Genomic DNA, 27,500 nt, shown 5'->3' with positions numbered 1-27,500 from the left:
TATAACGATTTTAAGTGAAGAATACATCAATTTCTACAATTACAGAATATATATTGTGTGAATTATGCTACGTTCAATTTCCCATTAAAATAAACTATATATAATTTTACATATATCAATCCAAAGAAATATATAAGTATGTAAATGTATTTAATTCTAGAATAGCTTTTTTAAAGTTAGCAATATATTAGGTTTCTAATTTACTAATCAAGAGTAGCCTTACAATAATTTAACATTTTTACATAATTATATCAGTTATTTATGTAGCATAATTTTATTTCAAAGTTATAATTATCTCTACTAAGAGGTTGATAAAATTTTATTTAAAAATACATATCGTATGAAGATGTATAATTCAATGTATAAAAGGAGTAAAAAATGTATGTGAGATATTAAAAGAATTCTCCCAATTTTTCTCCGTTTTACCTTTAGTTGAAAAAAATGCTTTGTACGTGTTTCTTTATCACGCGTAAGTGTAACGATTTAAAAAAAGAAACTGACATTAATAATCAATTACCACTCTGCACAGTCTCTGCTCATGTAGTACTCCATAATGACTCTTGATGATAGATATCTCATTTTCACCACTTTTGGATTGGCCAGTCTATTGCAATTTCGCATGTATGAAATTGTATACGTAATTGCATACATTAACTGCTCTGTGAATTCTGTAAGCATATCATTATAAAGTACTTTAACTTTTGCACATACATCTTTTCCTGGAGATTTAACAGTCACGAGTATACATTATATTGTTTCTTGCAAATATATAATTTTTTATTAAATATTTTTTAATTATTGACAAATTACCATATAGATATGCAAATTTTTATATTTTATATTTCTTACAAATAAATGTAATTGTGTACAGTTTTATGTTAAATATTAAAAATTGTACATATTTTCTTGTCTATAAGACAGTGTAAGAAAATATAACAATATTACACGAACGATATTATATGATAAATATTTATATTTAAGCTTCTTAAATTTTTCCGATTTGGAACTTGACTTCAAAATGATTAATCTAATACTTTTTGATTGTCTTGAGTATTGCATTTATATATAATATATTTTTACAAATATATGAAGTTTTAATCAATAATTCCAGAACTTGTTATATTACTGATACATAAATGTATTAACAATACCACTCTTTTCCCCCCCCCCCCCCCATGCATTAGAATATCATCAATGATGTGACTAATTAAAACATGACAATATCATTAATTGATCATCTTGAAATATTAATATATAATATAATACAAAAATTAATTTCTAATTATAAGCACATCAAGTATCGTGAAAATATCAGAAAAAAATAATAAATGAAACACTGTACGTTAAATTTCAGATATAGTTGAAAGACACATATAAGAAAATAAAATCTAATCAGATATCTATCTAAAAAAAAATAATTCATTGTGTCCCTTTTCCACTTTTAAAAATAATATTCAAATATTAAATATTCTTAAATAGAAAATATAACTCAAGTTCTATTTTCTTAATATACTATTTTGCAGTTCTCTGCGAATAAATAAAATATCGCTTTTTTTTTATAAGCTAATAATACTGAGATAATACACGTGTTCATTTCAATCACGCAGAAAAAAACACTACATAATTATAAAGTGGTATTGTCTAAAGATAAATATCAGAATATTAAATATAGACTTCTGAAAATATATTACAAAGTATTAGACATCGGATATTTATTTATCAACTCATTATTGAGAATATCAATAGCATATTTCTAGGGAAAACGTATTCACTAAATAAGAAAAAACGTATATATAATATCAATACAAAAAAATATATTGAACTTTTTATCGAATTTTATATTAGAAATTCTGATCACTTCGTTCTTTACGCTCTAATTATCTTTACCTTCTTATTTGTGAGAGTAATAATTGATAACTTTATCATGTTTACTGATGCTCTGTACGGATGTTTTGTAATTAATCACAATGATATGGTTATAACACAATTTTTCATTGTAAAAAATCAGTTTCATGAATATTTGCGTATATCAGGCATTCGTCCGTTTGTGCAACAGACGACTGATTGTCAGTTCACCATGTTATCCGATCTCTTTTTTTCTATAAAAGAAACCACATTATTTAGGATGGAGCAATTAAAATAAAATAATCCAAGTTTGTAGTGGTAACGATGTATACCTAATGAGGTATTTTATATTTAATCAATAGCTTGGAAATAGGTAAAATGTTAGAAATCATATATACGCTTATTTATAACGAAAAACGAAAGACTTGTTCCCATCAAATCATTTTAATTATGCGTATTATGTACAATAAACATAGACAAGTATTGTACAATCATGTCGACGACTCTACACACGACAATAATAATATATCTAAAATAGTAGCGTTATACCGCATTTGAAACGCCAAAATTTTGCAGTATACGACAGGCGCTTATTGTAAGATCTTAACTTCCTTTTTTGTTTTCTTAACTCTGTGTCTGTATATTTTAAACGCCGCATAAAAATGTGTGTGTTAATTCTAAAGCTTCCATTTTAAAAACAACAATACACATGATTTCAATCTTTTATGACTTTCTCTTACTAATTAAATTAGAAAAAAGAAGGTTAAATAGAGGCTGTATCAAAATTTTAACAGCTGTTATTAAGCTTGGTCAGTGGGGATTGGTATGTCCCTTGGCAGACTTGTGCTCTGGCTTAACAGAAGAATAAAGAAAGGCTAAAGACTTCACAAGAAGAATGAAAAATAATTGTAATAAATCAGTGTCGTGGTACACAACATTCTTTCCAAATTCATTAAGAAAGAATTCCCAAGTAAAATTAAACAAACGTTTAAGATAATTTCTCACTATAAAAACACATTGTACAATAATGATTTAATTTATCAGGAAAAATATATATGATACAGATATTAAAAAAGAAAGGATCTCTTAATGGATCCCGTAGTATTCGTGAAGCATTAATAGAATTCGTGCATATTATGAGCAATCTGTTTACATTTGATGTTAATTTCTGCAAAAATTTTAAAAGTTCAACGATCGTGTAAACATAGTTATAATTTAAAATAATTGCAATAATAGGATATATACGATGTTATAACAGTTTTCCAACGATAAAATTAATGATAAGTGTTTTTACAGTCCTTAATTAATAAATACATAATTAATTAATAAAAATTGTGAATGACATTTCAAACAATTACAAGATCACAAAAGAAATAAATGCAGTATCATAGCTGTCCCATCCCTACAATTATGCCAATTGAACTTAATTGACATATAATGTTATATAACAGTGACATTAATAAAATACTACTTTTTTGTTTTTATGAAAACATATTTACACAATTTTTTCTTCAATAGTCCTATTCTGTAAAATATACACATAATATTGAAATGTTAAAAAAGAATATAAATAGAAACATTTGAAAAAATTCTCATATAATTGCTTCTCTTGCAAATTTCATGAAATGTTTGGCTCAATGTGTGTATACACAATATGGATTATATTCAATATGCAGAATAAGACTATATGTAAAAAAAATTACTACAGAAAGATGCTAATCCATCCATGTTAAAATTCTAATTCAAATTTTCATGAAATAAGTAGCTTACATTAACGATGTAAATGATTAGTATGTTCGTAAATTTTACTATCAAATTAAGATTATATATTATGCCATCAAATATTTAATTTTTCCAACTCTATAAACTGTTTGCAATACGAGTTGAAAACACATACCATTAATATGGGCGTTATATCATTGTCACTAGATGAGGCACGGAAAGCTCAGCAAAAAGAGATATTTCAGCTATATCAAACTATTTTTATAAATCCGTAGTCTAGATACACGCTATATGTTTCTAACTAGACTTCAATCACTTCAAGAAATTATAAAGCTTCGCGTATATCTGTAATGTTTATTCTGTAATTCGCAATCATGTGAAAATCTAATACTTTGTATAGTTTTTGTTAATCAAATTAAAAAATGATATTAATGTGATTAATAGGTCGTGAAAATTCATGAGATTTTCATATGGTGAGCCACTCCGCTAAATAATCCAAGTTGCGTTATTTCTATTTTTTTTAGAAAGATCTTGCTCAGATTCAACAATGATGATTATATTATATATAATTATGTCAGCTCCGCGCATCTTATTGTAATATTATTTGTCTAGAAAAATCGCTAAATCTTATGAATTTTTGCGTCCTACTGATCAGATTTGAAAGAAAAAATTTGAAGTACCAGCGAAATATATCAGTATCTTCACATTTCCATTTAATGAGACATCGTTAGTAAAAATAGAGGGTTAATTCGTTCTCTGTGTATAAGATTTATATATTTATATATTTCTAATATATTACTTTAAAAAAAAACGGGTAAAAGATTGAGTGTTAACTTTGTTAGTTTCAGGACATTTCTTTTTATAACCAGAAACGGTAATATACTTTGGTAGACGTATACTTTATCGTGTGCACGAGGATGGCCTTGACGTATAGTTTCCGCTTTTTCCAGAAGGTGTTTTTATATGCGTGGAAAATGATTATAAAAGTCGAAGGATTAATGTTTGATATGCGTTATTCCACTATTTATAAAGCTAATTTATTGTATTTATACATGTATGTGTTAGTAGTAAATGTTTTTTACTCTATCAACTCACTGTTGATTGAATTTGTATACAATGTATTTCAATTACAAATTCAATAATATATTTATTGTATATAATATATTTCTGAATATACATTAAATACAACAGTTTAATCTATTATGATTGTGAGTAGCCAAATACAAAATTTATGAAGTAACATTATAGGAAACTAAACTCAAGGCCTCCTTGCCAAGTGTGTTATAAGTTTTCATTTTTAAAATTACTTGAAAAAAATATCAGTACACTGTTTATCAGACAACTCTTCAGTGTATGTGTGTGTGTATATACAGGACTGATAATTTTAAAACTAAATAATCCGTTTTTTTTCCTACTCTTCTCATATAAAAAGTTTCTGTGTTCTACAAAGTATGACTGACTGATAATTCCATAAACATCGGAACTGATTATAAATGAAGAGTAAGAAATATCGATCATAGAAGTAGATATATATTCTGAGCGCTAATTTTTGTCCTAGATCTACAAAAATATATAATTATATATCGCAATATTATGCATTTTTTATCAACATGGCAAGAGGGCATGACAGAAATACTCTACTAAATTCTTATTAAATTTCATGAAAATCTCGCTTCATGTATCACGAATGTATTGTAATACAGAAATTTTTGTACAGTTCTGAGAAAAATACATTTTTGATAAAGATAACATTAAATTCTGTTTGCGTGTGAAAGAGCTACGCAAGCGGTATAAAATGTATAATAATGTTAGTCTATTGTGCGAATTTCATAGTAATTAAATATTTAAGGATACCATTCTTTTTTAAAGTACTTCCAAATAAATGCATACATAATAACATATTATGTTCTCTACATTTTTTTTACATATTTATATTATATTAAAACTTACACCTTGATTAATTTTCATATTATCTAGTTTTCCAATTTTATTCTTGTACATCTAATTTTTAGTTTAACATCTGTTCTGTTTAACCCTCTGCTTATAATATAACTGTAATATAAACAATTTTTATTCCCCAAAATGAAAAAGAAATTTATAAAATCCAACAATATGTGATAATTATAAAAAATTATTAAATGGTAAAAAAGTCAAAGATTAATTGATATTATTTTTAAAGTAGATAACACAATTTTTACATTTTCTCCTGAAATATGCCATCAATCATAAAAATATTTTCTTATATTTGTATGTTAAGTGTTTGTTCGATTTTCTCATATTCTAAATAAAATATTATTCAAAACGATAGAAGTGCGTATTAAAATTAAAAGTAAATATTTATATAATTATCCTTAGTCCCTTTGTAATTGATATTTCACTTGTACTATTATTCCATTAAAATTATTAACTGGCTTAATCTGCAAATTAATAATTTGCACAAAATAGTGGAACTTAGTTAAGTATGTTCACTATCGATACAGCACTTAAGTTTCAGCCATGTTTCTAAAATAGATTTTTCGAGAGAAATATATATTCCTTAATAGATACATAACCCCGGATAATATTTCAATGGCTGTTGCGATTACTAAAGTTACGATGGATAAGAAAACTTTTGTATAGCTTGAGTTTTTAAACAAATAGTATAGATAAATGGATATAAACACTTACAAAAGTACATAATGTTTAATTAATTTACGCACTAATTTACGTTGCCAACCGTGGGTCACTTTGTAGAGATCTACTAATTATATGCTTTATGAAATTTTCGAAACTTAGTTCTCTTAAGACTTCAGTTATAGTACATCGTAATTTTTCTTTAACATTGATAGGATTTCCTTACATTAGAGATTACTATTCAAATAAATGTGTCCACGGTAAATTCTGCATCTTTATATGAATATGGAACATGTCTTATTATTATATAATTGTACATCTGATGCGGTTTTGAAAACGATCGAGGGTTAGTTATGTCAAAGGGATGTATCCAACACTTACAGAATGCGCTTTGCTGGGACACATTTCTCGAAACATTTTCTCGATAAATGGTTGCCTGAAAGAAAAAGAAATACAAAATAATCATTGTACATTATGAAATTTTCGAGAATGAATACTAATAATTCAGGTACATTTAGAGAAGGTCAAGTATAAAATTATTGGGCTCTCACGACAGAAATCTAATTATATTCTGGAATCTAGCCAAATTTGTAGAAGACTGTCGATTTGGTTGTTTTTGGTAGTAGCAACGCTAACATTACCGTGATCTCACTATGAAAATCGAAAAAAGGTAAATTCTCAATTTCTATTAATAAATATAACACTAAAAATTAAATTTCATATTATTTTTAAAATAATTATGTACGTATGCACATATACATATTACGTAAGTACAAGTCATCTTTCCTAAATTAAAATTATGTAATATTCCACTGTGCAAAAACTAACCCTTTTAACAATGATTGACAATAAAACAAAAAATATTAAAAAAATTTAAGTCTTTTTACTAAGAACTTTAATACAGTTTAATAGTATGATTTGTTCACGTTTTCAATAGAATATTTATTTTGTAGCTGTCAAAAGTGTTCTTCACTAATTGTAAGATAGAAGTATTCTTTTAGATCAAAAAGTAAATAATCCAATCAGCGCAAAGAAAACTTCTAAAAAGTTATAAACTAAACATTCCGCTAAAAATGGCCTATTATTTTTACGATTTAAAATCGTGTTTTAATGTTGCTAAACTTACTTAGCGTGAAGACCACCACCAGGAGGCAGATAAGGAAAATCTTGATCGCTTCCTCTAAGAAGCTCCAGCATTTTTAGATAGTCAAATTCACTCTTGTCCTCCTCTTGGGCGACTATTTCTACAAATATAGAAGACAAATATTAAAATAACTTACATATATTCATCGTTGAAAAGTTATTCAACTTATATTAGATATCAATAATATTTATAAATAATAGCTAATTAGGTTTTTTTAGATTATGTGCAATTCTAAATGCAACTATTCAAACATATGCTTAACAAAATGTGCTTGATATGTATGATTCAATATTATCAAATTTATAATTCAAATTTTCCATAGACATAGCAATAGAAATTATCTGTTTCCTCGAACTGTTATTTTATACATTCATGTGTAATTCTAAGTGTACATTTTTCCATATGTATTCCTCTTTATTAATAATAAATAAGGATAAAAACGTGATGATCTATTGGAAAAATATAAACTATGCTTGTACATCCTAATTTATAATATAATAATACAATGGATTTTTACATGCATTTTTTCTCAAGATGCTTGCGAGAATATAATTAGCAAATGTAGAATAATTAACAGGTACCGAAACACACACGCACACGCATATACAACACAATTGTGTACATGCATCTACTTAGGACTGGAAGAGTAGATTGTACATTACATTTCTTATGGAAACATACTCTTGTCTTAAGTAGATACATTTTTAGTCAAGCTTTCAATATATAATGCAAATTGTCCACCTCTGGAATTGTGTATCCTTTGGATATTATAGAAAAAAAAGAAAAGAAAAAAAATCTGCTGCAATGTTCCTCCATAAGAAATGCATTGCTATTAAAGTTGATATCAAAAGTAGATAACAGATAATGTTAGATTCTCGTAAGAAAAATTGCACCTACCTTATGACACGGTTTAGATGAACTTTAAAAGAGGAACAAACATAAACAAGAGAAATGATTTCTACTTAAAGATTGAACTTTAGGTTAATTTATCAACTCCAAGGGTGGAACATATCTTTCAGCAACAATTTTGCATAATATTTATTGATAACTTTTGTCATTACATGACGAAATAATGTGTACTAATTTTATGATATTACAGACTAATTTTTCTTTCTCTTTCATCTTTAAGAAAGTGATATAAAATATTGATTTGATACATGATTATTTGATCACAAATAGGGCGTAGAAACCTTTGTAAGGTTTCATGCTGAGTCTTTCTAAATGGACGATATATTCACATATACTTTCTTTCAATTATAATTTAATAAAAATCAATTTAATCATTTTTCAATTCTAGTATTATCAGAAAAAATAAGTATTTTCAATCAAATAAAATAACCGTAAAAATTTAAAAACTTAATCCCATTAATAAATATAATATTGATGCAATATTTTTTAATTAATCATGTATGGAATAGACGAAAATTACTATAAAATATTTTTTGGCGGAATAATATTATAAATATATATATATTTTTTTTTATTATAAGTGGGTTGTATTTTTTATACTTCTGTATTACTACACATTAAGCATTGTACGTATTTTTAAAGCTTTGCAATTTTTACGCATTTTTATATAACAATATTAATATTTAAGAAACAACCATAGTATTTATATTACAATATTTAATTTTCTTAATAACAGTCCTCTCATATCTTTAACACATAACACGAATTAGTATCTTTGAAATGTGTTACATTAGTCGGGTATACAGTTTTAATAGAACATAAGATCTGAGGAAATAATGATATATTTTAGTATATGAATTATTGCATCTGTTTTTATGTATCATACGCGTCATATACATTTTGGATTTTATATGAAAATTGTTAAGCTGTGTGTATCGAGCTCTCAGAAAGTTTTGAGAAATAACAGATGCAATGTGATAGAATTCATTGAAGTGAAACAAATATGCGCTTTTGCACACACAGGACGACGTAAGACATCAATCAACGATTTGTAAACGTTTTTCGTATGATAGATATACCGTATAAGACATCAACTTTATTAATCACAAAGTGCAACGTTAAGAAGTGGGACTCACATTGTGTAGTTATTATTACACATAATTTGTACAATTGATTGTGCAAGCTTCAACATTTACATTTCTTTTCAAATCGCAATTAAAGTTAATTTTAAAGAATTTTTAATTGTTATTATTGCTGTTCACACACATTAAACACTGGAAAACATTTTTATCACTTTTGCAAGATTGCTTTACGTGTAATGACTAGTTATATCTTGTGGCACATGTGATATGTAGATTGTAAATACAAGATTATTCTGAAAATAAAACTCTCGATCTTTCAAACTAGATTAGATTACATCTATGTGACATCGAAGATATTGCTGTTTCAAATTTTTTTATCATTTATCTATTATATTATTATTCTTTATAATTTTTAGAATAGTACACATCACCTCTAATGACGCAATAATAAATCAGTTTATCAACGATAACATTTTTCTAACATTATAATACTTTTTCTACTAAACTTTTAATTGTCTAATACACATCACTTATAATCATATGCAAACTATTGCAAACTATTACGCTATCTGGAGTCATTTATTCTACCATTTTTCTATCATTATGATTGGTCTCTATTTTTCTTTCATTGAGCTGCAGTATTCGCAGTATTATAAATATCCGAGAATAAAAGTACTTATATTGCTAAAAATAGATGTTTCATATATCAACTTTCATAATATTTTTACTGAAGAATATTTTTTATATACTTTGGCACTAATCAAATTCTTCACAATTGTGCAAAATTCCATTGAATATGCACCAGGAAGAATTTGTCATTACATCTATTTTATATCAACAAACATTAATTTATTATGTCACTTTCGTGTATGTGGCATCGTGATCTTGAATTAATGCAACAACATAAAGAATATAATGAATTAAAGTATGGAAAAGTTAAAGAACCTTTAATTTTCCTTGCAATAGCCATTTCCAACTCGGCCTCCTGCCTCTGTGCTTCAGGATTTGGTTTTGGTGCAGCCGGAAACGTTACCAGGACTATACTCATATTATCTCTGCTACCCTGTAACGAAATTTTAGATTGCTCTGAATACATTCTTGTATTAAAAAAAAAAAAACATCAATAAACATCAAAAATTTGCAGTTATTCCATACGACTGTAGATATAAAGAAAAATTAAGAATGTAACTCAATGTAATGCATAATATAAATTGAAATAAAGAAAATTTATATTATTTTACAAACTAAAAATAATTTTTAAAGTAATTTTACCATTTGCTTTATATCTTGAAAAAAAATTAATATATTACTTTGGTACAATCACATTACTTTTAAAACAATAATATACATAAGTATATAGTATAAAATATATACAATTAAATACCTTATAAAGACAAGTGTCTACAACCAGATTGGTAACTGCTTCTAAATCATCCGTTAGCTGCAGCCTTGAATGTATAAAATTACATAAATCTTCGTTGTTCATTACATCCCAAATGCCATCACATGCTAAAACTAGAAACTCGTCGTGTTCATCGTCCCTGTCTAGCATGAATATTTCTGGTTCTGGCGACACTAACTGCTCACAAGGGCCTCGATCTTTCAGATTTTTGTACTCGTAATCACCCAATGCTCGAGAAACCGCCAGAGATCCGTTAACTCTTTGGATCATTACGCTACCACCTGCATTCTGAATTCTCTCCTTTTCAGCGGGTAAAACGGGTTTGTGATCCCGCGTCGAGAAGACTGGTAATCCAGATCTGCAGAGTACCGCCCGGGAATCGCCGCAATTGGCGATATAAATATTTTTGGGCGATATAAATGCACATACTGCCGTGGAGCCGGACTTGTCCGTGCCTGCGCTCATCTGTGGCAAATCCCTCATCTCGTCGTCGAGTCTGAGAAATCCAGAATGGATCCCTTTGATAACATCCTCGGCCTTAAACTCCTGCGTTTGCATTATACATTCTAGTAAGTGTTCTGCACTGTGTGCTGACACCAATGCACCTGCATGGCCATCGAACACTGCAAAATAGCTCCAATCTGAGAGACCACCATCCAAGCAGGGAATTGCTCGATGAGCGTCTTCCATCTCCATTCGCCATCCTTGCATACTGGCAACACCGTACCGCAAGCCATTGCCGGTGCCATGCTCATTGCACTTCTCTGTCTTCGGAGTATCCAAAAACGCCCCCATATTACTCGTCGAATATTTATTGTACCAGCTGAGTAATTTGTTCCTCGTTCTATTATTTGATTAGCATCATTCTTACGGATCCTCAAAATGGCACTTCTTTCACTCTTACCTAAAATCAAAAGCTGCACTATATTACAACAGAAATTATCGAAACATACACTGTATTTCCAATTATGCGTCTGAATTATCAGAGCGAACAGACTCTAGGAGGGCGTTTTGCAGCAATCCAACGGAATTCGACCGTCGATCGTTTGACATTGTGACGACAATGTGTCGTTAACGTGGGTCGAGGAAAATACTCGGCGTATACACGAGAGTTCAAATGACAAAGGCCGAGGTGAGACGACCGGATAGGACGATCCGCCGGTAGTCGAAGTTCGGCGTTTCGTTGCGGCGTTTCGGAAGCGGCGCGCGTTATCACCCGGCGCGAGTAAATCCATTGCTTACGCCACGCGCGAGGGAACGATATACGCCACGGAGTTCACGTAAGCACAGTGCCTTTCTGCGCGATCGGCGATATCGTCCCGCGCGGCGGATAATTCAGGCGGCGGTTGGCCCGCGCGCTCGCGTTTCCCGATGACGACGACGACGACGACGATGACGACGACGATGATAACGACGAGGGTGACGCGCGCGCGAGGAAGCTCTTATTTGGCAGCGGCGAATTTTCGCGACTAAAATAGTTTGCTCGCTCACCCGCAGGCACGCACGCACGCACGGCTCCTGCTCGCGCCGAGCGTACAAACGTAGTTATTGGAACTTACGTCGGCGGACCGTGACCGAGGATCGTCGTCATTTCAGGTACTAAACGGGTAGCGTGCTCCAACAAACTGCCGTTGCTGTCGCCGCCGCCGCCGCCGCCACACCGCCGTCGTCGCCGTTGCCACTAATGCCACTGCGTGTGCTCTCGCACAGCTAATGCGTTCGCATCGTGTCTTCTTCTCGAGATAGCACGCGAATTTCTCACCGTCCTCGCCACCAACGTACCGCGTTCGTCTCCTGCTCTCGCTGATCGTGCCTGGCTGGCTGGCCTCAGGCCTGGCGGCTCGTGCCCGTGCACACACAGAGAAACAACGAAATCGACTCGCATGAATGGCGGATACACACGGCGGCCGGCGTGGCGCGCATGCGCCGGTTTATTAATAGCGGCTCGCGTCCTGTCGTCATCGCCCGCCAATCGGCGCCGCGCAATTTCCGTTCGCGCCCATCTCGTTTTATAGGACCATCGCGCGGGGTAAAATTAACTCGCTCTCGTTCCCTCTCTCTCTTCTCTTTGTTTATCTCCCCCCCCCCCTCTCTCTCTCTCTCTATATATATATATATATCTTTTTCGCGCGCGAGCGCGCGCGCAAGACCCTAGAATTAACTCGGCGACGTGTCGCGCGAATAACAGCGTGCGCGATTTCGTGTGGCCGATAGATCTCGCGCATTCACCGATAATTACTTGCGACGTTAATTGGTTGTCGGCGTCACGCGACCGACTCGACTTGACCCCCCCCCGGCGTGGTCAATTCGGCGGATTCGCCGGCGCGGCGGATCATGCGAAGCGTCCGTCCCGGCGTATATATTTGTACATCAAGATCGGTTTATTGATCGGTTTTAATAGCCGATGGGAATTCCGCTACGGCGAGAACGTCAACGGGTCATTGGATTACGCGTTATTACGCCCAGATGCGCCCCATTAATCCGCGTTTGAGCGCGGCTGCCTCGCTTGTGTATATTCTATCTATAAGCACGTACCGCGCGCCGCCCGATTCAGGCGCGATCGGCTCTCATTGATCCTCTAGCGCGCGCAACTTCGGGCCGTTCCCGCGCGAGAGCGAGGATGCACACGCGACGCGTGTACATGCACCCGAGAGGCACGGTGTGTGTATCACCTCTATCGCTCGACCCAGTTTCGAATAATTGTGAGAAAGTGGAACGTAAACGGCAGCCGTTCGAATCCACGCGATTCAGAAGTTTCCCCCGCGCGACGCATGCGCGAACGGACGTTCCTTTCTTTTTGTTCCATTTTTACCTTTTATCAATATAAATTAAACTTGCTTTTTAACGTTTTTAAAAAATCTTCTTTTAGTTTTATAAGTATTAAACTAAGATGAGAAGTAAACCGATGCTCCTTCGGAGCTGAAATTTATAACAGTTATTGAGATGTTGGAGCTGTACGAGATCCATTTATATATATATATAATTTGTGACTGTAAAGGCACTCTATTTACTTTCAAGAAAAACGATATATAACTCGAATAAAAAGTTTATTTTAATAACAATAATCCAAATTTGTAGATGTAACATAAATCGAGAGGGTTCAACAGATAATTCTTAGAAGATAAAAATAAATTAAATTGAAATTAAAATTAATCTATATATACTGGTAGACACGAATACTAATCACTGTTAAGTTTATGATTAATCGAGGTTTGATCAAAGTCAAAGGTATTTTTAGCGTTTTACGTTGCAGTCCCACCATGCTGCTGAGAAAAGCGTTTACGTTTATCCTATGACTGGGAAAGGTTGAAAATTTTTGGATTTTTCAACAGGAGGATACGAGATTTCTGTTAATAATCGAGGCAGATCGATAGAAAAATTAATTTAATTTGTCAATAAAAGACGGTGCTTGAAAAAGATCGTAAAACGTATGCTATAGTTGCGACGTGTCTTGCAATAAATAGATTTAAATGGTCTCCAACGCAAATAGGAGGATCTAGGAAGCGATGTTTCGCATAATTCGGTGTTCGCTAAACGGTTATTTTATTTTCAAAACCGAGGTCTCTAGGAATCATGTACTGTTTAATCATCTCGTCTGTTACTCTACTTTTCGCTTCTTGATGCGCGGCGACGAGTCGTTGTAGAACGTCGATCAGCTCCTTCTTTAGCTCGCCCGTCAAAATCTCCCCGCTGGTATACCCCTGAAAAATAAACATCATTTGTACAACGCTATAGTCTAATGTCCATCAACATAACTTAGCTTTTTAGTTTCAGTGTAACTAAACTTTCATCTTTTTCTAATTCTAAGAATTAGAAAGAGATGAAAAGTTGAACCGAATTAAAGTTAATCTACGTTGGTGGAAATGAACATTAGGATAAAAATAAACGATAGACATAGATATTCATAGTCATTTTTTATATTAAGACCATCTTAAGTACAATCTTAAGGTGTTATAAGCCCGTAACACACAATAGGTGCAATAAATCTTAAGTGAGAAATTAATCATAGTTGATTATTCTCTTGATATTTGATTGTGATTGGCCAATATCTTACAACTTCAAACTTATTACACCCATTGTTTCAGAACTAATTACGGTATTATTTTAAGACATTACTTAAAACGGTTTTAAAAGAATGGACTATCAGTTAAAGTGTCAGCCGACTGTTGTGTCATTTATGGAAAACAATTAAGGTTGTGTTATATTCATGTCGCATTCACATTGCCAAGGACTTTTCATAAACGACAACAATTGGTCGACAGTTTGTCTACCGTGCCTTTCTGGCCTTAGGCCAAGTACACGATAGGTAGGTGGCCTTAGGCCAACTATTGTTGGTGATGGAAAATCCTTGGGATATGATCCAACTTTATTTTCCATAAACGACAAAACAGTCAGCCGATATTTCTATCGTATGCTTTTAAGTACTCCTAAGAGATCGAGAAAGAATCGAAGCAATTGATGGAAAACTAACTTTTCTAATTTGTTCCAATCGTTCGTCGTCTTCCAGGAAGAATCGCAGCCACTGATAAGATATGTCCACCTCACAATTGCCGCCGAGTTGTCTGTGCTCCTCCACGGTGGCTTGACCACCCGAGAACGCATGTTTATTGATCTTATTCTTGATCTGTTTGGCAGTATCTGTGAGGAATATTGCTGTATTATTGTCGCTCGCCGACATTTTCGTCTTCGAGCCCTGTAACGCTGGAAAGAAGGTTGCATGCAACAACGCTGGTTTGGGGAAACCCAGCCTGGGCGCCACGTCCCTCGCCATGCGGAAGTACGGGTCCTGATCGATCGCGCATGGTATCAGACAGTGCACTTTAGCGTCCTTGAAGATAAAGGGGAATGAACCGGAGATCGCCGGTGTCGCTTGCGTTGGCGGAAACGCGATCTTCGCGATCGGATCGCTGTCACCGAAACCGAAAATGCCCTTCACTTGGTTGAACGTCACGCATTTCTGTATCCTGATCATGTTCTGGTAAAATGCTGAATTATTTCCTATGTGTTCTAGGTTGGAAAAGATAAAAGTTTTCTCGGGATTAAAGCCGCAGGCGATGATGTCCCTCGCATTGGCGTAAGCCAGCTTAATAGCATCTTCTATACTTAGGTTCTTCCATATAGCTTTCTCATCATCCGTCAACTGTATGATTAGCGGTACATTAAAAACGTCTTGTAACCATTTGCAGAACATAAAAGGTATGAGATGTCCCAAATGCATCGCGTCAGAGCTCGGTCCTCTGCCCGTGTACAGGTAAAAGAATTTGCCTTGCTCGTAAAGATTCAGAATAGTATGCATGTCTCTATGGGAGAAGAATATGCCTCTTCTGAGAAAGCAATGTGGTTTTTTGCCAGTAATTTTTTCAAATCTAGCTAATAGTTCGTCATCTATCCTAGAACTCCCGAATCTTTCTGCAAAAAGAAAAGGAGTATTAGTTTCTACAAAGCTCAGAATACAAATAACTTATAAATATAATATTCTGTTTATGTTTATACACTTGTACTTAAAATAAAAAATATATTTGAAGTTTGACGAAAACAAGATAAAAACACAGTACGCTTTGATGCTTTTCAGCAAGAAATATAATGTAATATTATATAATAAGTATTTCATGAACGTTGGCAAATAACAAAGGATGCTTCCCAATAAGAAACAGATGACACCGAATAATACAGTTAATTTCGTCTTTATTTACCATTCGCAAATGACACGCAAAGTCTAAAAGACATCTTTATGATACTGTTTAGATGCATGTTCTCAAAGATAACTTTATGATATCTTTATCATGTCTTTTAGACATGCATGCTGTTTGAGATTAGTAAACAAAAAAATGATTCACTTGCATTATTCTATATCATCTGCATCTCTTACTGGAAAGCATCTAATGATGCAATAATTCACGGTATTATATTAGACCTGTTCTTTTTAGCTAAACTTTTTACACAGTTTATCTTTCTTTCTGTTAGAGAAAAAAAAGATAAAAACTGTACAAAGGCTTAGGTAAAAAAGGATAAGCCTAATGTATTTGTCTCATTGGGAAGTATTCTTCGTATCTTGAGAATATCTTAAAGCCATAGACGTTTTGTGAATGTGTTTAGGACAACCCTTGGAGATCTGAGTTGTAAAAAATTTTAACGCAATTGTGTGCTGGTTACGAACGTAACCTAAAAAAAACGTGAAAAATCAAACACCTGTTCCACGCGTGCATTGTTCATAAATCTACAAGGATAATGGTTTGACATCATAAATTGCTCCTCGCAAGAGGCGCGACTTACTAATCAACTTGTCATAATCGATCCCGGTATCGTTGACGCTCGCCACCGTCCACGGTGTTACGACGTCGTCGTCCTCGGCAACGCCGTTCAACGCATTGTCCTGTACCTGCGCGTCCTCCGTCGCCATGTTTTCCCCGTTAGTGTTTCTTTTCTCAAATTCTGAACGCGGTCGCGCGAAAATCCACGCGGGCGATCTGGTTCATATGCGATGATGGGCGACACAGCTGGGGACACAGTTAGCGGACAGCTCGAATCTGAGAGGTTATGTCATCATCCTGCCCGAGTAAACGGAAGAGGTACCGTTTAGTACCCCGTTTATTTGACGATGCGCACGCAAGATAAATTGCCGCATCGTGGAATTTTCGCGCCACATCCTCTTAATTGCCGAGGTGATGCAACCGTCGGCACGATTTCTCTCGCGATGGTCGAGTCTGCGAGAATAAAACCGCACGATTGCGTATCGCAGTGCTTGACGACATAAGACAGATTTTCCTCGTTCCTGTCGTTGTGCCGTGTCAATTCGCTTGGCAAGCAAAGAGTGTTCATTCATGCGCTCTTGGCGAACGCTTTCTCGTTTCATTGCAGTTGCGTGAAATCGCGTTTTACGATTTCTTTTCTGCAGGCTTTTGTCTACAAAATGCTCGGCGATCTGATCAATGAGTCATTATCATGCATTTCCTGACGTCATTCCACTTCCGCGAAAAAATTACATTTCCTGAGACTCGCAGCGGAACTTCGTTCGACAATACGCGTTGGCAACTCGCACTTCACACGTGTCGCGAGTCACTAGTGACATCTAAGACGCTCTTCGATTTTCTAATTAATCTAATCATGGTTAATTGTGCAAGCCCAATTTAAAATCATCTTGAGTCTGATCTCTTACAAGATGATTTTAAAATTGCGTCCAGCCAATGAAAAATCATATAACATTTTATAAGTCATATTTTGAGATCATATTTTTTTATTCTGTTTCCTTCTTCGTGTTTATTATTATGTTTTTTTAAATTCGCATCTTTTTCTGGAGAGATAAAGTAGAAAGATGAACTGTGCAAAAAGTTCAAGTCCAGTTGAAAAGAGCAAGCCCTCTAATTCTATTTTCATTTGTAAAAACAGTTTAATGATTTTGTACCATAAACATAAAAAATTTTGATTTAGATTAAAAGGCAGAAATATAATAATAACGCAAATATTGAGGACAACAACTTACAAAGATACATTTATTAAGATACATTTGTTTAGTAAGATATACATAAAAATAGTTTGCAGGCTAAAAAAATAGTTTTATGTCGTTCTTCAATATAATTTTATCTTTCAACTACTTCTACAGGTATTACATTGCAACCCAAAAGACCTTTTCCAACCCAAGGACGCGGAGTTAACGATAAAACAATCGTATTCGAACCGCGTTTAATTTTTACATGGATTGTCTTGTATCTACTGTTTTCCACCAGCTTTCCAATGTCTGTTAAAGATTTAAAATTTCGACAATGAACAGATCCAAATTCCAGTATCAGATCCTCGACTTGGATACCCTGAACAAAAAAATAGCAATAGCTTTTATTTCTTGTATCCAGTTAAAAAGCTTTTGTATGTAACCAAATTTTAATTATAACCGTTAATCTGTAAAAAATTAACCAATTAGAAAGTGCTTTCTATTCGGTGACAAACATCATTTTTAGCATTTAGTAACAAAAATAGAATTACATTTGTGTCAACTTTGTCACCAAGTGGAAGGCATTCACATGTTGTGATTATTCTCTTTGTAGAATAATAATCGATCGCAATTAATAAGTTTTCATATGGATTTACGGTTATAATTAAAAATTGATTAAATGTATGCGAAAGTCTTAAGTGAGATTAGGCAAATGAGTGGCAAATAAATACATTAAATTTTAACAACTCAAAATCAATTAAAATTGTCCATGTAAAAGCATAGAGATAATTCATACTGCGGTCTCTGCTGGTGAACCAGGTGACACTAAATTCACCCTGAGGAAAGGCTCTAGCGCTTCTGTCTCTTGAATGTCAGACATATCAGATAACGACTGTTCGGTCTCACTTGCTCCTGCTAAAGCATGAATTCTGTGCAATCCGTCTTCTATCTTTCTCATCAAATCTTTATGATCGTTTGTAAGACCTGTATGACAACACAATGTTATTCAAAAATAAACACACACGGTATTGTTTTGCTCCATGTTATAAGAAATGTATTACACACATATTATTTTGTGTCTCGTGTGTCTCACTTGATAAACGTCGATGTTCTGCCTGGGATATCCCTCGGAATCCACCAGTGACTCGTCCATGCCGATGTGATTCTGCAATTACACCAAGAATATGTAGTACGAGGCTTTCAAAAATCTGACAGATCATGCTGCAAGACGAGCTCGGCGGTATTCCGCCCGACGACAACGTCACTCTTGCCATTACGGTGTAAAACCAAGTGTGATACATACGGAATCTAAGATCTCCTTCAGCGCTCGTAGATCGGATTCTATCTTGTCTTTCTCCTTCATCAGCTGAAGAACAGTATCTTTAGCTTCCTGCAACTCCATGTCGACCACCATTTTCGTTTTAATCGCCCAGGCCCAGCTCTGGTTTGGCGAAAGACTTTAACAGGTATGTACGCGCATTTCTCGGGCCCCACATCAAGAAAGCATGAAAAAAAATTCTATTGCATTTATGATTCATTTATATTTCACACACATACATTTATGTTAAAACTTTAAAAGTATTACATAATATTTTATGTACACATTATTAATTATATATTATATATATTATTTATTTGTGTATTTTATATATAAATTATATACACATATTTCTTAACATAAGTAGAATAATTAATTTTTAATTTAATTACTTATCGAGTTATTAAATTATTCAGTTATTAACAGAAATATTAGTTTCTTTTTTCGTTTTAATTTAATATATACAAGGAGAAAAATTAGAGATGTTAAATATAAAAATGTCATCGTAAGTGATTCTGCTGACTGAATTAATGATTATCGATTAAATTAATTGGAATTTATTAATTAAAATCGCCTTGAATTTCGAAAGCACATGCGCGAATATATAAGAAAGAATTGATTCTTTTAGGAAATTTTTAGTTTTTATTTGTGATTGCAATAAAATTTTGCGACAAATCAACATTGTTCTTGATGACGCTTAAAAACTGATTATCATTACGACATCACGTTACCGTTTATGAAAAGTTAATAAAAAATCACGCGTCTATATTTTTTAAATTTGCGCGCGGTCAGGCTGGGAACGTTGCGCGGCAAACTTCTCGCAGTTCACGCCGTGAAGAGGGCTCCGCTTCGCTTTGTCCATCTTCGCCGACGAATGACACGCGGCTCCGACGCGAGCTTTAAAAAAGAAAGAGGAGAACGAAGCTATCCGCACGTCAGGATAAGATACGGACACCTCGTCCAGAGTACGATCCTCGTCGTGGCGGGTTTCTTGACTCCCGGGTGGAGCGTGACGTGCGTGGCGGATCTTGCCAGCTATTTCCGGCGGCACGCGGCGCCGCTGACCGCAAGGTGACGTTTGCTGTTCGTCGAACGACAAGTGCGTTACCTGCCTAAGCCGTATCTCGGGGGGCGAGAGGCGAGAAGTCTAAAGCGCACGCACACGTCAGTCAAGTTGACGAAATTTAGCGTCGAAGCGCACCAAGACTACGCAGTTGGTGTCCCGGCTGTTCATTCCGGTTGCGAGACAGTAGGAAGACCCTTGTCTCTTCTTCAAGGTTCCGAGCGGTGTTCTCGCCCCCAGAAAGATGGGTCTCACAATCAGCAGCCTGCTCACCCGGTTGTTTGGCAAGAAGCAGATGCGGATACTGATGGTGGGTCTAGACGCCGCCGGTAAGACCACCATCCTCTACAAACTCAAGCTCGGTGAGATTGTCACCACCATACCCACGATCGGCTTCAACGTCGAGACGGTGGAGTACAGGAATATCTGCTTCACCGTGTGGGACGTGGGCGGCCAGGATAAGATCCGGCCGCTCTGGAGGCACTACTTCCAGAATACCCAGGGCCTTATCTACGTGGTGGACAGCAACGACCGCGAGCGTATCGGTGAGGCGGAGCGCGAGTTGGCGAACATGCTGAAAGAGGACGAGCTGCGGGACGCAGTACTGCTGGTATTCGCCAACAAGCAGGATCTACCTAATGCCATGTCTGCCGCCGAGCTCACCGACAAGCTGGGTCTTAATTCGCTGCGAGGACGTCACTGGTACATCCAGAGCACCTGTGCCACGCAGGGACACGGACTGTACGAGGGTCTCGACTGGCTGAGTAACGAGCTGGCCAAAAAGTGATAGCGTCTCATCGCATCTACTACTTTTAAGGACAGTTCATTCATCGTGTATGGACGTAGAAGACAGGAGGAGAGTCATTCGGCAATTTCCATCTTTGTCAAATTGTATCGATATAACGTCGTATCATGTACAGTTTAACAGTCGCTGCGTTCACAATTGCTTACAGAAATTGATGCAAAATCGAATCAAGAATGTTACGAGCGCTATCTAACTCTTCATCGCCATACATGCGATTTAATTCGCGTGGATTGTGCTCCAGGAACGAAACTTGTTTCACGGCTAGAAACAAGAACATCAGGATATAATAGGTGGTCCTTGCGTCATTTATAAGAATATATATATATATATATATATACACAAAGGTTGTACATAGCACTAAGTTCTTTCATACATACCTAATATTTGCCAAGTGAATTCTAATTTTGCCTCTTTGATGCAGCGAGTGATAAAGTATCGTTTCGATCAGTCGATTTAATTCTGTGTAGAGATTTATTTATTTATGTATCGTTATGTGGAAAAAAACCGTTGGATATCCTAATTTGTTTTCTATTTTGGTCTACGTCCGTGCTATTCATGAAGAATGATATAATGTATGCATTATGTGATGTTATACACAAGTTTACATTTTTCTTTTTTTTCTAATAAATATAAGTAAATTTTTGGAATAAGTAACTGATAGCTTGCATAAGGCTTTACAAATAAGTGAACGATTAACTTTAATCTTGCGAAAGGAAATAAAACTTAAAACTAAGGTTCATCAACCGCGATTTTCCTTTTTAATAAAAATAGACACTTAATTGTAAGAAATGTTTAGAAATCATTGTCACAATAAATCCTAAACATATAGAAAATATATAAATGTCAATCAATTTTTCTACCTTGTGAAAAATCAAAAACATGAGTATCAGGTTCGTTTTCATTAATATTCAACAGCACATAAAAAAAAAAGAAAAATAAAGAATATGAAAGGAGCCAGGCGAGAAAACAGTACCCGTTTGCTCGCTCATCAAAATCATGTATTGTCGTGTTAACTAAATGTACAACTTTTGTTACGGTACAAAATGGTACAGTAGTGCTACAAGTACCTACTGTATAATATATTGTATAACGTATCAAACGATTTGTTAAAGTATGGTGTTATTTTTTCGTACATAGCACAGCAATCTATTCCATCTCTATTACGAGAAATATATTATAGGAAATAAATTATAAGAAAGAACGCTTCTATTTACGAAATTTATGTACATGGTCTTAAGATACAGTAAAAGTAGATAATCGTTGAAACGTTAGTGCGCGACGTCACTATATATATAATATACGCATATGTTCATTCTTTATAACTTTAACAGACTTTTTTTTCAGTACCCTACATACTTTTCAGCTTATTATACAAAAAAATATGTAATCTCCCGTTTATCACGTCTTGAAGCGTTACATCATCGATACAACCGTCTGTAAAAGCTCTAAGATATATATAATATTCTTTTTCTTGTAATTTCGATCAATATTGCTTCGCAATTCACAGGTATTAAGTCTATTGCGAATAGTCAGCGCTAGTTCTATGCACATTTTGTTTTTAACACTAAGGATTGATTGACTCTTGGAATAAATATTACGTATTACGCCCGTATTACGTATCGGATAAACACAATGTAGGTTTAATCGTGAAGTATGATGGTTGTACAAAAACAAGTTATATTTACAACTGTTTTCAGCAGTTGGGCGAGCGGACACTCGGCTTCCCCGGATCCTCCAAAACAGCATGACGATCGACGAAGGAGCTTAATTGACTCATTTACGTACCCACATGTTCTTCGATGACGTATTACTCTTACCCAGCGCCGGGAAGTGGTTCTCAAGCGTATGACTGGACATATGCATTTTAAAGTCCAAGCCGTTCTTAAGAACCTGACCGCACGTAGCGCACATATCCAGCCCCTTCGCCTTCCCGCCCGCTTTCCTCTTATGCACTTTGAATAGTTCCTGTTGCTTCGGGATATCTGGCAACAATACCAGGAGCTCGGGGAATACGCTTTCGAAGGCGCTAGCGCCCATGACTTCGCAACAGTGTGTGTAATACTCTTGGGCGTCGCAAGTACCACCGCGAAAGAGGCCGCTTACGTAACGGAATTCCTCGATTTTGCTCTGCTCCACGAGGACCGCGTTGAGCTTTGCCACCAGACACGTGTTCCGTTTTTGAAAATCGGGTGGCGACACGTAGGCATGATGAGCCGTATGCTTACTGCTGTTATCCGGTAGAATAGAGTAGCTTTCACCGGAACTATTTGTAAATGTCAAGCCGTTACCATCATGCAATCCGTCAAAGCTACTGTATTTTATAGAAAAACCAGGCGGTGGTAGAGTCGGCGAGGAAAAACCAGGTGGCGGATTCGTGAAGCCTGGTGGTCTACTGCTAGTGCTGCCTAAAGCAGGAAAATCTTCCGTCTGATGGATATTATTGTTGGTGGTGTTCAAGGTATTTATCTTCAACTCGCTACGCTTTCTCTGCTTCTCTCCGTTCGAAGAACCATTGCCTACATTTTCGGTTTCCGTATTTATAACAGTCGTAACGCCTGAATTTCCGTCTACATTATTTTTGTTTTTTCTCTTGTCTTTTTTATTTGCGTGTTCTGGCTCCTTCGAGTTCTGCGCGCTTGAGTTCTTGCTATTATCGCCACTCGCATTGGTATCCTGTGTGACTCGCGAACTTTCCTTAGAAGCAAAGCGAGAGTTTTCTGAGTCATCAGTACGCGCCAATTCGATGTCCTTCTTTGTTACAATAGTATTTATATTTGATTTGGAGCTGCTAGACTCGTTACCACTCGAACTGTTACCACTCGAAGCTTGCTTCGCCTTTTTCTTCTTCGTCTTACTCTTCGTTTGATCCGTCGTTGTTCTTGTGCTGTTGTTGGTATTGGAAGTCTGGACGTTGTTGGTGTTCTGCGAGTTCTGTCCCCACGATGGTACTACCGTGATTACCGATTGTTTTTTCGACTTTAACGACTTGGACAGACTTGGAAAGTCTTCGCCGGATCGAATGGGCGGTGCTGATGGTATCGAGGGTGGCGGTGCCACTTTCTTAGACTTGGGCGTGTTCGCTGATGCTGATTTCGAGCAGGTCCATTGTAAGACTTCCTTCCACTGAGTGGAATTGGCAGTACTGGTAGACGGTTCAGAATTACCTAAGGCAGGAAAATCGGAATCTATCGATAATTGTGCGGGACGTATTCTGATGTTGGGTCCGGATACTCTGGTGGTGACAGTGCCGTTGGGTTCATGATTCACCTGAATAGAAACGTTCGATGATGCGGAACCTTTCTGACATTGCGATAAGCTATTGGATCCCGTGGCGTTGCTACTGCTGGAAACGCTAAAGTTCACCGTCTTCGAAATACTGGGACCAGCCGAATCTGGACCCAATGCTGGAAAGTTCTCGTCCGTTACCGCGAGTGGTTGATTCCTCACGGTGCTACGAATAGTCACGTTGCCTCTGCTTTTGGGTTGGGATAAGGTGGGAACGACAGGAACGGCACTACCACCTAACGTAGGAAATTCATCTGTGCTTTGCACATCGACGGACGGTTGTTTCGTGAAGATAGGCTCATTGTTAGACGCGAATGAACTGGAGCCGCTGGTTATCGAGCTTTGTTGATAATCTCTAGAACCATAATCCCTGCTGTTATAATCCCTCGTGTTTCTCGACGTGGACGCGCCCAGCATACCCCTTCTGTTCATCCGATTTTCGCCGCGCGGCGCCAAGGTAAATTCCAGCTCTAATGTTCTCGCCTGCTTCGCAGCAGCTTTACTCAACTGTTTGCCATGAACGCTGGCTTTGTGCGCCTTGAGATCTATGTCGGTCCGAAAAACACTCGTGAACTTTTCTTCCACGCACATTCCCTCCTCGCACAGATAATGTTCCTGTCGGAAGTGTTCTCTGAGATAATCGTAGGAGCTGTAATACTGATGCAGACCGTCCGCGTCACAGAAATGACAATATAAGTGGTCGCGTCTCAGATGCCGGTACAGCTCATCATTGTCCATGTATCGCTGATCGCAAAATTCGCAAAGTGGATGACCCTTGTGACTTTTATCATCAATATCACCTTTTCTTCGATGTGTGGCTAAACTTGATCTCGTATAACAACGTCTTTCATGCGAAAATATCTGTTAAGAAGCAAATGATAAATTAATAAAGAACACTGCGATTTATCATTTATTGATTAACTCGTAACAGATACACATTTTTTATAACGCTGAAGTAACACATGTGTCCTTGAGATCCACTACAACATTTTTGTTATTATTTTTAAAATTATAAAGTATATAAAAATTGCAACACTTGAACTTATTATTAGCGTAAATGCTATAAATATAATTATATATAAGATAATTAGTTACATGAACAAAATAAAACTGTCAAAGATGACATTGTAAAACATAAAATCAAATACATATTACAACTTTTGAGAATGTCAAATAGGAAAACAAATTAACAAAGGGCTAATGTGAGAGTTTCTGCATGGTAATTGATACAAAAATAAAATTATATATTTTCAATTTTAATAAGTATATGAAATGATTAATGTTTACATAATTTTTCTCGTTTTTATTTTCATGCTATTAAAATTGAAAGTATACAAATTAATTTTCGTATCAATTACCACATAAAACTCTCATTAGCTTTTCATTAGTTTTTTTTCTTATTAAACATAGAATTGCATTAAATCATTAACCTATTTGAAAATTAGAAAAATATCTCAAGACCACTAGGACTTATATGTTTCATAATTACGGATTAAAAATATATTTGAACTCTTACCTTCAAGTTCTCAACACATAGGTCACAATAATGTAGCTCGTGCTGTTGTCGCATATGATCTTTTAAACTATTGAAACTGCTAAAGACTATCTTCTCTTTACATATCGAACAGGTGTTGGCTAACAATTCAGTGAACTTTTCTTGAATATCAAGACTACTAAAGTAGATGTCGTATCGGGTGTCCAGCAGGTTGGTATTGGTCAAGCTGTAGAAAGGTTTGATTTCTCGTGTGAACACAACTTTTGGCAGATCCTGGCGGCAGATGGGACACTCATTCTGAAGACAGAGCACTCTCATCCGGGTGCTGCATTCGTAACAGACAGGATGCTCGCACATGCCAATGCTATAGATGTCGACATTCTTGTAGCACACCACACAGGTATTACTGTTAAAGCTATCATTGTTTCCAGACATCTTTGTGACAGGAATCAGGATCCTTCTCAGTCACACCTTTGCGACTGAACTAGTTCAAACTCTTGCTCAAAAATGTGAACAAGGATCTTTCCTATGACAATACAACAGATTCGGTTGATTCTCACTGACAGGTCTCCGCGCATTCGGGTTCCTAAAACAGAATACAATGGTAAGGACCGTGCAATTGCAAGACAGAGAAGAAGGGGAGGGGGAGAGAGAGAGAGAGGAGATCGCGCATGACAAAGTGAATAATCTCATGTAATCGCGAATCGTTTCGCACGATAAGCCGAGGTGACACGTATATCAGCCTCCGATCGTCGTCACGCGACGCAAAATCCTCGAAAATATCCGGCCGTACCAAACTGGCTGGGAGTCCTCCGTCGGGATTCGTCGGGTTGATTGGCTGGACACGATCCTCCGAAAATAGATAACGGCCGCGAAATTGGCAGCCGTTTCAGCAGATGGCAGAATCTCGCGGAGCGGCCGAGGTTACTTGGAATCTACGAGTTTCCAGGTTTTCGCGACCAACGATCGGTCGAAACATTTTACTCTCGCGACCGCGCAAAATCTTGGACACCCCGAGATGATCGCAGACAGGAGAGAAGAGGACAGAGACAGATAGACTTCGGTCTCGAGAAAAGGCCCGACCGAACAATCCTACCTGCGTGCTCGATGATGCTCCGTACCTGCAGCTCGCGGCACGTATCAGTGGCGCGCCAACGGCCAAAGGCGCGGAAGCCGACAGAAATCACCTTGCGAATCCGGAAACTGTCGGAAACGTGTGCCTGCCTCTCGCTTCTCGATACAGCGGACAGTCGCCGCGTATTCTCGAATCTCGCGTCACGCGGCGATACGTGTACCGATCGGTGATATCAGTTACGGATTCGCCGACATCCGGGATTTAATCGTGAAAGCGCGGGAACTGGCGGAAACGTTCTTTTTTTTTTTTTTTTTTT

The 27,500-nt window shown here is 35.8% G+C and overlaps 5 protein-coding genes across 8 annotated transcripts; 1 reads left to right on the top strand and 4 right to left on the bottom strand.

The window, feature by feature from the left end:
* Positions 1 to 409: 409 nt before the first annotated feature.
* LOC108776953 (protein phosphatase 1B) lies at positions 410 to 12,588 on the bottom strand. 4 transcript variants are annotated; one of them, XM_018543712.1, is made up of 6 exons: positions 12,277 to 12,588; positions 10,700 to 11,621; positions 10,261 to 10,378; positions 7,307 to 7,424; positions 6,562 to 6,616; positions 410 to 668 (listed from the first exon to the last, which is right to left on the bottom strand). In XM_018543712.1, exons 2-6 carry the CDS (start codon positions 11,510 to 11,512, stop codon positions 651 to 653), a joined length of 1,122 nt encoding a protein of 373 aa, XP_018399214.1. In that variant the 5' UTR covers positions 11,513 to 11,621; positions 12,277 to 12,588; the 3' UTR covers positions 410 to 650. The 4 variants fall into 4 exon arrangements, with proteins under 4 accessions (XP_018399214.1, XP_018399211.1, XP_018399212.1 ...); XM_018543709.1 differs by lacking the exon at positions 410 to 668 and having other exon boundaries at positions 6,377 to 6,616; XM_018543710.1 differs by lacking the exon at positions 410 to 668 and having other exon boundaries at positions 6,377 to 6,616; positions 12,500 to 12,588.
* Positions 12,589 to 13,814: 1,226 nt separating this feature from the next.
* On the bottom strand, positions 13,815 to 17,373 carry TrpRS (Tryptophanyl-tRNA synthetase). Its single transcript, XM_018543721.1, has 3 exons — positions 16,991 to 17,373; positions 15,189 to 16,126; positions 13,815 to 14,418 (listed from the first exon to the last, which is right to left on the bottom strand). Exons 1-3 carry the CDS (start codon positions 17,115 to 17,117, stop codon positions 14,248 to 14,250), a joined length of 1,236 nt encoding a protein of 411 aa, XP_018399223.1. The 5' UTR covers positions 17,118 to 17,373; the 3' UTR covers positions 13,815 to 14,247.
* Positions 17,374 to 18,255: 882 nt separating this feature from the next.
* LOC108776948 (26S proteasome non-ATPase regulatory subunit 9) lies at positions 18,256 to 19,680 on the bottom strand. Its single transcript, XM_018543703.1, has 4 exons — positions 19,447 to 19,680; positions 19,209 to 19,308; positions 18,940 to 19,127; positions 18,256 to 18,522 (listed from the first exon to the last, which is right to left on the bottom strand). Exons 1-4 carry the CDS (start codon positions 19,555 to 19,557, stop codon positions 18,295 to 18,297), a joined length of 627 nt encoding a protein of 208 aa, XP_018399205.1. The 5' UTR covers positions 19,558 to 19,680; the 3' UTR covers positions 18,256 to 18,294.
* Positions 19,681 to 20,340: 660 nt separating this feature from the next.
* On the top strand, positions 20,341 to 21,770 carry Arf102F (ADP-ribosylation factor 2). The gene has a single exon (XM_018543704.1). The coding sequence runs from the start codon at positions 20,769 to 20,771 to the stop codon at positions 21,309 to 21,311; it is 543 nt and encodes a 180-aa protein (XP_018399206.1). The 5' UTR covers positions 20,341 to 20,768; the 3' UTR covers positions 21,312 to 21,770.
* Positions 21,771 to 22,310: 540 nt separating this feature from the next.
* On the bottom strand, positions 22,311 to 26,547 carry LOC108777003 (zinc finger protein 598). Its single transcript, XM_018543783.1, has 2 exons — positions 26,131 to 26,547; positions 22,311 to 25,475 (listed from the first exon to the last, which is right to left on the bottom strand). Exons 1-2 carry the CDS (start codon positions 26,542 to 26,544, stop codon positions 23,103 to 23,105), a joined length of 2,787 nt encoding a protein of 928 aa, XP_018399285.1. The 5' UTR covers positions 26,545 to 26,547; the 3' UTR covers positions 22,311 to 23,102.
* Between the last annotated feature and the right edge of the window lie 953 nt (positions 26,548 to 27,500).

This window comes from Cyphomyrmex costatus, unplaced genomic scaffold, assembly GCF_001594065.2.
Source record: "Cyphomyrmex costatus isolate MS0001 unplaced genomic scaffold, Ccosl1.0 scaffold398, whole genome shotgun sequence".
Taxonomy (NCBI): Eukaryota; Metazoa; Arthropoda; class Insecta; order Hymenoptera; family Formicidae; genus Cyphomyrmex; species Cyphomyrmex costatus.
Note: the sequence above shows the minus strand (reverse complement) of the source record. Positions and strands in the feature narration are given on the sequence as shown.

Excerpts from the sequence above, each read along its gene's own strand:
- LOC108776953 (XM_018543709.1), bottom strand. The coding sequence starts at position 11,512 with ATGGGGGCGTTTTTGGATACTCCGAAGACAGAGAAGTGCAATGAGCAT. Across the intron at positions 7,425-10,260 it reads TATTGCAAGGAAAATTAAAG|AAATAGTCGCCCAAGAGGAG; the intron begins GTTCTTTAACTT and ends CTATATTTGTAG. Across the intron at positions 6,617-7,306 it reads GGTGGTGGTCTTCACGCTAA|GCAACCATTTATCGAGAAAA; the intron begins GTAAGTTTAGCA and ends TTTTTCTTTCAG.
- TrpRS (XM_018543721.1), bottom strand. The coding sequence starts at position 17,117 with ATGGCGACGGAGGACGCGCAGGTACAGGACAATGCGTTGAACGGCGTT. Across the intron at positions 16,127-16,990 it reads CGATTATGACAAGTTGATTA|AAAGATTCGGGAGTTCTAGG; the intron begins GTAAGTCGCGCC and ends TTCTTTTTGCAG. Across the intron at positions 14,419-15,188 it reads GATTGGAACAAATTAGAAAA|GGGTATACCAGCGGGGAGAT; the intron begins GTTAGTTTTCCA and ends TTTATTTTTCAG.
- LOC108776948 (XM_018543703.1), bottom strand. The coding sequence starts at position 19,557 with ATGGTGGTCGACATGGAGTTGCAGGAAGCTAAAGATACTGTTCTTCAG. Across the intron at positions 19,309-19,446 it reads TGAAGGAGATCTTAGATTCC|AATCACATCGGCATGGACGA; the intron begins GTATGTATCACA and ends GTGTAATTGCAG. Across the intron at positions 18,523-18,939 it reads GTTCACCAGCAGAGACCGCA|GGTATCCAAGTCGAGGATCT; the intron begins GTATGAATTATC and ends TTTTTTGTTCAG.
- Arf102F (XM_018543704.1), top strand. The coding sequence starts at position 20,769 with ATGGGTCTCACAATCAGCAGCCTGCTCACCCGGTTGTTTGGCAAGAAG.
- LOC108777003 (XM_018543783.1), bottom strand. The coding sequence starts at position 26,544 with ATGTCTGGAAACAATGATAGCTTTAACAGTAATACCTGTGTGGTGTGC. Across the intron at positions 25,476-26,130 it reads TATGTGTTGAGAACTTGAAG|ATATTTTCGCATGAAAGACG; the intron begins GTAAGAGTTCAA and ends GCTTCTTAACAG.